Source organism: Pecten maximus, unplaced genomic scaffold, assembly GCF_902652985.1.
Source record: "Pecten maximus unplaced genomic scaffold, xPecMax1.1, whole genome shotgun sequence".
In the NCBI taxonomy this organism is placed as follows: Eukaryota; Metazoa; Mollusca; class Bivalvia; order Pectinida; family Pectinidae; genus Pecten; species Pecten maximus.
Genome location: NW_022980657.1, coordinates 1 through 10,291, shown reverse-complemented (window position 1 = coordinate 10,291; position 10,291 = coordinate 1). Strand labels below are relative to the sequence as shown.

At 37.6% G+C, this 10,291-nt stretch overlaps 1 protein-coding gene across 1 annotated transcript; it reads left to right on the top strand.

Moving 5' to 3' along the window:
• Nucleotides 1-883: 883 nt before the first annotated feature.
• LOC117319609 (solute carrier family 25 member 35-like) lies at nucleotides 884-6,445 on the top strand. The gene is made up of 4 exons (XM_033874379.1): nucleotides 884-1,020; nucleotides 3,257-3,802; nucleotides 4,229-4,447; nucleotides 6,057-6,445. Exons 2-4 carry the CDS (start codon nucleotides 3,416-3,418, stop codon nucleotides 6,372-6,374), a joined length of 924 nt encoding a protein of 307 aa, XP_033730270.1. The 5' UTR covers nucleotides 884-1,020; nucleotides 3,257-3,415; the 3' UTR covers nucleotides 6,375-6,445.
• The last annotated feature ends 3,846 nt before the right edge of the window (nucleotides 6,446-10,291 follow it).

Genomic DNA, 10,291 nt, shown 5'->3' with positions numbered 1-10,291 from the left:
ACATATGTTAGGTTGCAACGAACAGTGGAACGAGAGGTAGCCGACTCTAGGGTCTGACAGGGGTCGGAACTTTACAGTATGGCAAGATGCATGGCAAGAAAGTTTGGCATGGCAGAAAGATTGTTGAGCAACAGGAGTGGAGTATGAAAAGAAACTATCACGGCCTTGGAGGATTCAAGCGCTAGGATATTTTTGTTGACGGTCAGGGACAAACGGTGTTAGCGACAGGTCATATGCACGTAGCTTTATACATCAACCACCTGTTAGATAACGGGACATCACATTCTGTTGTTTCAAGTTCGGTATATATGCTATAAAGCGAGTACATGGCTTGCACGGTTGTCACGATCCCACGGACAACTGTCTGGTGATGAATCTGTTGGAAGCTGCGAAGCGTACAGCGCGTCACGCTGTAAAAAGGAGCCAGTTTCCGGTGACATGTCGGTCGAATTATGTGGACATTATGACCAGTCAGACGATTTATTGATTATACAATATTTTACTATGTGTGCTCATTGTTTTGCAGGTTTTTAAAGATTTAACGAATTGAGCAATCTGAGATGTAACGATATGGTATTTTCGGAAGAGCAAAACTGATCAATATCGGGCCGGGAATGACGTCTTTGTTTGTAAAGGGATGGCAACAGCCTGTACATTCGAGTTACTTAACAAATATACGCTTGGTCGGGAATGATTTTGAACGGGAACATTTTTTTGTTTTATCTGATTTATCGGTCAGGTCATAATATACTTATGGTTTGGTACATAAGAACAAACCTCTTAGCGATACACGGGCACGGGAAGCTATTTTTAAGAGATTAATTATGGTGTAAGGGGTTAGGTGGGTTTAGGGGTGGGGATGAGGGTGAGGGGGCAGTTTTGGACTGCATTCTTTAAGAGCCGAAGGGTTTAGAGTAGCTACCAACCAAAATGTAAGTAATCGATGTCTTAAAAGAATTGGCGTTGAAAGTCGGACAGTCGCAAAGATGGATAAGCGCCTGAGGGTTGCACAGCATGCAGGTAAGTTTGAAAGGAGTTTGATTTTTATTTCTATTTTCTTTGATATTTCTTGCGTCGCCGAGGGCTAGACGGCAAATGTTTATTTGTTATTTGGGTAATTATTTTAGATGATGGAGAGAAGACTCAAATATTCCCGCGTTTCACTACGTTATAGCGGGGATTATTTGTCTTTGCGGCTATGACGTAGGACCTTGGCGCGCGAGCGTGATCTGTTCTGTGTATAGGCATTCTGTAGTCAGACGCCGGGCAGTGCAGGTCGAATTTGTGTGTTTTGTTTCGTTTTTGTATTTTGAATAAGTTCACACCAATATGTAAGATTACTTGGGTAGTGGTGCTATACTAAGTGTAGCGAGGCACTATTTTTTGCAGGTTTATAGGTTGGTTCCGGGGTTCAATAATCTTCATCTTCATTTATTTTTTATTTATTTTTATTCGGAAAATAAAGATACAACTTGTAGTATATTGTAAAGTTTTCGATTTATTTGTTTAGTCACTTAGTTTTGTGGTAGACAGAATTGATAAATACATGTGTAGTTTAACGCAGGCCAAGCTTTACTCCAAGACCATCCTGCAGTGGGCTGTAGTAGTTCTCAAGCCTTTATTAATGCAAGTTAGCAATATGACACAGGTTTCCGGGAACAGCTCCAGATTTCCAAAACATTGAACACTGACTGTGCTTAGGCAAACTTGACAATAATTTTAATGCAATAATTTATGATACATTTAATAATGTACATTGTACAAAGCTAAATTAAATAAATATCACAATAACTCATTATGCAATGCACATTTATATTGATTATATTAAAAAATGTGCATGATATATCAATCCAAATATTTTGATTATGCTAAATTTACATGTTACGTAAATCAGAAACGTAAAACAATGTTAACTTTACAGTATATTACTTTTGTGTTATCTAACCGAAAATACCTGCGCTCGTTATTCATGATGCCCAATTATATTAACAAACATCATCAAGGTATTTAAATTTTCAGTGATAAATACACTTAATAATTAATAATAAATATTACTTAAGTATGAAAGTCTTCAAGTCATTTAACCATCAGGTTGTTTATGAAGAAAGGTCGTCATGATCGATAGATCATCAAGTCATTTATATATGTACAAAGTCTTCCATAAAACCATGAAGTCATTTTTATGTAAAAAAAAAGTTCTCAATAAACCATGAAGTCATTTATGTACAAAAGTCGTCAATAAACCATCAAGCAATTTATGTACAAAAATCTTCCATAGCATCTAGCTATGTACATAACTATCTCAAATTTAAAGAATAGATGTCGTTTCAGTTCATATGATATATATAGATATATATGCCCAATGTATTTGATGGAACAATATGTTTTAAATTGGATGTCATAGGTATATTATATAGGTATTATAATTATATAAAGAATTTTCACTTTGTACTTTGAGTTGTAACTGTGACAGACCTAGAGCCTTAGAGATGATTATAAATTATATCTATATTTAATACTTTATTTATAATATAATTGGCTGGGATTTAAGCCTGGGAGCACAGGCTAATACTGGACGAACGAAAGAGAAACTTTCTTTGAGTCGGTAGATAGGAAGCAGCTATTTACATATGTGCCAAGGCTACGAACAGAATGTATAGTTATAACCCTCAGGTCCATATATATTATTCATGAAACGTACATTGAATTAATAAGAAACATCTTCGATTCCGTCTGTCTATTCACTCAGTTTTATCACCTATGCTTCAAAGTATGTCGGTGAAAACTGGTACAACGTTATGTAACTTCAGTATGAGTAGCTACAGATCTAGTTCGAGTTTCAGGGTTTTTGGGTCAATGTCACTGTTACCATTTTTAGTGGGGGCCGGAAGGGGACATTGCATTGCTTTAGCAATACCCAGCAAACTTTCAAGTTTAAACTGCAAGTCCAAAGTGCAAGTTAAGCTACTTATATATGAACCACTTTTAGCTTCAAATTCCTATTAGAAATTTAATGATTATGCAGAAGTAAAGAAGTGGCTTGATTTTGATCTCAGGGATTTATTTGTGAGCAGGGGCTTATAATTTATTTGCGGATAAATACCGTATGTAAATTATTTGTGGTAGATAAATCTAGGACCAGATTGAGGACAAAGAACCCTGAACCTGAATTATTGTACATCATGTTATTGAAATCTTATAGGTTTTTTTTGAGTGCTACATTTAAGTCATTGCAAATTTTTGTTTTATTTTGCAGGTAGACCAGTTGAAAGAAAAAGACTCGAGAAATTTTAATGGGCGCATCATGCTGAATGCAGAGAAGAGTTTATTAATCAAGATTAATGTTTTACAATTCACGCAAATGTCAAAACATACAGCAGTGTTTTTATAGTGTACATATACTTTTTAAGTCAGCATGGCTCAAATAGAGGAGTTTGTCATAGGCGCCTTAAGCACAAGCTGTGCTGGATTTTTCACAAATCCCTTGGAAGTAGTTAAGACACGCATGCAACTTCAGGGAGAACTCCAAGCACAGGGGAATTACACTGTCCACTACCGCAACGCCTTACATGCGTTTTACACCATCGCTAAAAAGGATGGATTCATCAAGCTTCAGAATGGCCTTGTTCCTGCTGTTTGGTATCAAATGACTATGAATGGATTTCGTCTTGGTACATATCAGGTGTTCGTAAACTACGGACTGACCAAAGATAAAAATGGAGATGTGGTCATTTACAAAAGTCTTGTAGCTGGTGCTTTGGGAGGAAGTGTTGGAGCTTGTATAGGAAGTCCGTTCTACATGGTAACTAACGACAAATGGCCGAGGAAAACAACATGTACTTTGATCCAATGGTGTCTCTAGCCAATGGTTACAGCAGCTAGTCTTCATGTTGTCTTCGGACGTACCTATACATAAGATATAAATCAATTACATATATATCTTTTTAAGAAACAAGTAGCTATATTGATGTACAATTGTTATTTCTCGCCTGCCATATTAATATAAGAGACAATCTGTTTATATTTTCAACAGTTTCAAGCTGCTAAGACCACAGTTATCAAATTTTCTTCAAATAATCAAAATTTTCGAATTAACTGAAAGGTGTAGAATTATGATATATGGATAGTAGTTTACGATGCTGTCTAGAATTTATTCGTAAGTTCGTGATTTTGATTCCTACCCTGCCAGTCACCGAATATTTTCTTTTCTATTAAATGTATTTTGCAGGTGAAAACGCATCTCCAGTCCAAATCGGTACAACAGATAGCGGTGGGATACCAACACGACCACCAGAGTATGAGAGGAGCGTTCCGCAGTGTATACAGTGAAAGTGGAATTCTGGGACTGTGGAGGGGTGTGGTGGCAGCCATGAGTAGAGTCACAGTCGGATCGGCTGTACAGCTCACTACCTTCTTCAAAATCAAAGAGGCTATTGTGAAAAAGAAGGTCAGTGTTTTAACATATTTGAATTTGTGTAAGTACATTTTACTGTGGCTAAGTACTATAGTTGACCTGGATCTGTAATCCATTGTATGATGGAATTGGACGACTGTTTCGCGTTATTAGATTTTTCTTCTATTCTCCGTCTTTAGACATAAATTAAAAGCGGAGATTCGAGCAAGAGGTCACTTTACTAGCTCATGTATCAGACTAGCAGGGATCTTCCTTTAGCTCGGTAGTTAGAGCAGGGGACTGACAAGCCAAGGGTCACATGTTCCCTCCCCAGTGGAGGCACACTAATTGGATTTCCTGTTACAGGATCAATTCATTTGTTTTCTTCATGCTCAAAAGTCAAGGTCATGAAATCAAAGATCAAGGTCACATATGTCATTTTCATTTCTCTTGCATGATAAAGTTTACTTCTATTACTACATGTACATTCATTAGGGGCTGCGGTGGCCTAGTGGTTAAGTTGTCCCGACACTTTATTACTAGCCCTTCACCTCTGGGTTTCGAGTTCGAAACCCACATGGGGCAGTTGCCAGCTGGTACTGACCGTAGGCTGGTGGTTTTTCTCCAGGTACTCCGGCTTTCCTCCACCTCCAAAACCTGACACGTCCTTAAATGACCCTGGCTGTTACTAGGATGTTAAACAAAAACAAAATCTACATTCAACATGCAAGACATTGGGTCAATGTTGATTTTAAGCACATCAATATGGCTTTAATACTAGATAAAGAAGTGTAAGAATTATAACTTATGAAATATTTTAACCAAAGTAAATGTTATTAAGAGTTAAACAATTGAAACTTCTGACCAAATGATTAGATCATGATCACCAGGTCAAAGGTCAAGGTTACAGCCCATAGATAATTTGCAAGCATTCAATATCACATTTGTCTACAAGGCTTTGTCATTTATGCCAGTATATGGGCCATCATAAATACTAGAGTAAAGCAGTTCAGTACTTCATCAATTTATATTAGCATACCTACTCCATTTGATGTGTCCTGTACGTTCTTATTCAGTGTGAGTGTAACCCTGGTAAATACTAGCTGCAATATACCTCTCGGCTAGAGAGATCCTCTCTTTAGTGCGATTGGTTGAGTGTAAGACTAGTAAACGAGAGGTCTGGGTTCGATCCCTAGCCGAGACAGTGATTTAAATTCAATTAATCATGCGCTCTGTTACATTGGCGTCTGTGTAGGAGCTAGGGATAATACTCCAAGAAAAACTTACGACAAGTTCTTTGCTGGATGGAGAGCATATTATATGTAACCCTGGTAAATACTAACCAAAATATACTGCTCCGCAAAGAGATCTTCTCTTTAACTCGATTGGTTGAGCGTAAGACTAGTAAGCCAGAGGTCCCATGTTCGATCCCTAGCAGAGGCAGTGATTAAATTCAATTAATCATGCGCTCTGTTACATGAATTTGTACTTATCATTATGAAAGCAATGATGGAACAGGCATTTTGACAAGAAACTTGGCTGCAAATTGACGTCATAACAGGCACATAACGTATGTCATAATGGATGACATTTTTTTATCTGGTGTTATTTGATCAAGTTGGTGGAATAAAAAAATTCTAAATATTGATTTCGTATGTTTCAGGTATTTGCGGAAGAAAGTGCCTTAGTTTCGCTGTGTGCCAGTACAACGAGTGGTGTAGTAGTGACGTTGTTTATGACGCCGTTTGATGTCGTGTCCACTCGGATTTACAATCAGGGCCTTGATGCTCAGGGGAACGGCCTACTCTACAAAGGAGTAGCGGACTGTTATGTAAAGATCTTCCGGCAGGAGGGACTCTGGGGTTTCTATAAAGGCTGGGGACCCTCCTTCCTCCGTCTAGTTCCACATGCAATGCTCAGTCTTACGTTTTGGGACCAGTTGAGGGATTTTTACGGCAGATTTAAATCGAGAAATGTATGATATTTGATAAAGTTTTTAGTCTTACTATCAGTACCAGCTGAGGGATTTTTACGGCAGATTTAAATCAGGAAATATATGATATTTGAAGAAGTTTTTAGTATTACCAAATACATGTACATATTGCTTAGATTATTAATAAGCAATATTTACGATTTATAATAATATTCAGCAATCTAAGTTTGTTGAATGAGTTATTGTAGATGTATTATGTATATTTTTACTATGTAAAAGTAGATGATATTGTTTGTGGAAATCAAAAGAACATTGGCTAAGTAGGGGAGATAACTCATCAGAGCTTCACCATTTTGCCTGTGTCTGTGGAAATACTCAGACTGTGTAACATTGGCTATGTAGGGGAGATAACTCATCAGAGCTTCACCATTTTTCCTGTGTCTGTGGAAATACTCAGACTGTGGTCTCTTCAAACTCTGTGTGATAACGTGGACAATTTCACATTTTCTGTGAACTGAAAATCAAGTATTTTGATCATGCTGATGAATTACATTGGAATGTTTTAAGACTGAGAATGTATTTCTGAATAATTTTCCTGTATTGGTATCAGATATCAATGAAATAAAATATTATTGTCCGCTTGCCATGTCTAGGGACAATTTGAATTCATCGGATATGAATATTTTTGCAGTGATTTAATTTATGTGAAAAATGTGAGCAATAATTTTAATTAAATCCAGCAAAATTAACATTGTTACATTTCTCTTTGTTGTAGTACTGTCTGACAATCTTCCCAAAAACCTCAATGTTAAGTAATAAAGGGGTCCCTCGAAGCATTTTGATTGGTCAAATTTGAAAAGGTGCTGATTTTGACCAAATTTATAATTAAATATATAACACAACACACAATACCGATACTTCAGTTAGCATTGTTAAAGGCATAATAAGGCCTAGGATATTTCATCACAAAAACATTGTCTGCTTTTAATTGATATAATTATATAATGCGTTATGAGCAAACTTATGAAACTTTATCGATACATGAATCATGAGTTGGTGGAATACGAGCATCAATATTTCTGTATTTAAGTACAATTATGACAGTAGAAGGAAAAAAAAACAATGTAAGAAGATATTTTTTAAATTTATTTATTCGACTTGAGACTTTTCTCTGAAAACTGGACATATATTTTTTCCATATGAAAATCGTAGATCCTACAACTTTAAGAGTGCAGGGGTGGTTTGTGTTACTAGAGTAAATGCATTTTGATCAGAATTTTTTACCCGAGATGTAGATTGGGCCCTTGGGCCTCTTGTTTATTATAATTCCTTGCATTCCATCATCTTAACAGGTACAGCAAGTTATAACTGAAGTCATACCTGTGAATTTGTGTATTATATACATGTGTTTATATATCAGAATAAAATGGTGTTTTAGGTCACATGACACTGTCTATGAGCTGACTTTATGTGGGCAGAAATATTGCGTTTATTCATCAGATTTACACATCATGGTCAACATTTTGAATCAAATCATTTCAAGTAAAATTACCAGTGGAAATTTTGTAGAATTTGATGATTCAAATTCAGTTATTTTTTATTGACTCATTCCATTTCACACCTACTGAAGAAGTTTTTAATCGAGTCATTTAAAACTTGAAATTACTAGTGGCAATTTTGTATGAAATCATGCAAGCTGAATTTGTTACTAACTTGTTGATGAAATTCAAAAATACTGACCAAAGGTTTTATCAGATTATTTCAAGTTTACAATTACCAGCATAAATGTCGTATGAAGTTATTCAAGCTGAATATGTTATGAACTCATTGATCAAATCAAAACATACTGACCACAATTATGTATCAAAATGTGTTAACATGCACCATTGAATTTGAAATATATTATCATACAAAAAAATATATAAATTTGTGAGAAATCATCAAATTTACTGGGCTACAGAAATTTGATACCATTTGTCAACTCACCAAGACATACTGGGTCACAGGGATATGGCACAATTAACTCACCAATACATACAAGGCCACATTGATTTGGTACCATTTGTCAACTCACCAAGGCATACTGGGCCACAGGGATTTGGCACAATATGTTAACTCACCAAGACATACTAGGCCACAGGGATTTGGTATCCTTTGTTAACTCAACAAGACAAACTGGGCCACAGGGATTTGGCACCATTTGTCAACTCACCAAGACATACTGGGTCACAGGGATTTGACACCATTTGTTAACTCACCAATACATACTAGGCCACAGGGATTTGTCACCATTTGTCAACTCACCAAGACATACTGGGCCACAGGGATTTGGCACAATTTATCAACTCATCAAGACATACTGGGTCACAAGGATTCAGTAACATTTATCAACTCACTAAGACATACTGGGCCAGAGGGATTTGGCAGCATTTATCAACTCACCAAGACATACTAGGCCATAGGGATTTGGCACCATAATCAACTCACCAAGACATTGTGGGCCACATGGATTTGACACCATTTGTCAACGTACCAAAACATTCTGGGCCACAGGGATTTGTCACCATAATCAGCTCATCAAGACTTACTGGGCCACAGGGATTTGTCACCATTTATCAACTCATCAAGACATACTGGGTCACAAGGATTCAGTAACATTTATCAACTCACCAAGACATACTGGGCCACAGGGATTTGTCACCATTTATCAACTCACCAAGACATACTGGGCCACAGGGATTTGGCACAATTTATCAATTCATCAAGACATACTGGGTCACAAGGATTCAGTAACATTTATCAACTCACCAAGACATACTGGGCCACAGGGATTTGTCACCATTTATCAACTCACCAAGACATACTAGGCCACAGGGATTTGTCACCATAATCAGCTCATCAAGACTTACTGGGCCACAGGGATTTGTCACCATTTATCAACTCACCAAGACATACTGGGCCATAGGGATTTGTCACCATAATCAGCTCATCAAGACATTGTGGGCCAAAGGGATTTGGCACTATTTGCCAACTCAACAAGATATACTGGGCAACAAGCACAATTGCAACCATGAATCCTATTAATCTTGCATACTTTTGGTTTGTTTTGTTTAACGTCCTATTAATAGATAGGGTCAGTTAAGGATGTGCCAGGTTTTGGAGGTGGAGGAAAGCCGGAGTACCCGGAGAAAAACCACCGACCTACGGTCAATACCTGGCAACTGCCCCACGTAGGATTCGAACACGCATCCCCAAAGGTGGAGGGCTAGTGATAAAGTGTCGGGACACCTGAACCACTCGGCCACCATTGGTGTCTGGATAGTGTCAGTTTCCTCTGGCCCTGACACCAGACATGGTGATCAACGTGTATGTAAATGATCTCACTAGCTTATATAATTTTTAGTTCTCTTCTGGTGAAACCGGGGGACTAAAGGTTTCTTCTCCGTCCGTATTCTACGTGCACAAAGATTGTCAGCGCTCCAGCGGCTTAATTCCTTAAGGGATTTTGATCAAACTTCACACTAATGATACATGTCCATACTGATATTACTATTTTTGATGGGGAACGGTAGGAGACTTGTATTACTTCATACTCAATATTCCAAAAGTCTTTGTCAAACATACCGTAACGACATTTTGATACCTCCACCACCTCCCGGGAGGGCTCCTTGGGATACAAAATAAATGTTTGGGGCTTGGACAGCTGGGGCCTGTTTAACACACCCAAGTTGACGCCGGACTGGAGGCTGATACTTGTAGGACTTTCTTATCCTCTCTGGATCTCTCAGCAGGTCCATCAATTGAACGTCGAACTCTTGGTGGAAATCTTCCGGAAGTCCAGATCTTCATCAAACCAGAAGCTCCTAGTTCCGTCCAGAATGCCTATAGTAGTTAGGTGTTTCTGTGTAGGTAGCTAATTCTACGTTAAAATGTGTCGATTTAGCTGTTGTTTATCTCTCTTCTTA

Coding starts and splice junctions, on each gene's coding strand:
- LOC117319609 (XM_033874379.1), top strand. CDS start 3,416: ATGGCTCAAATAGAGGAGTTTGTCATAGGCGCCTTAAGCACAAGCTGT. Junction 3,803..4,228: donor TAGGAAGTCCGTTCTACATG/GTAACTAACGAC, acceptor TGTATTTTGCAG/GTGAAAACGCATCTCCAGTC. Junction 4,448..6,056: donor AGGCTATTGTGAAAAAGAAG/GTCAGTGTTTTA, acceptor CGTATGTTTCAG/GTATTTGCGGAAGAAAGTGC.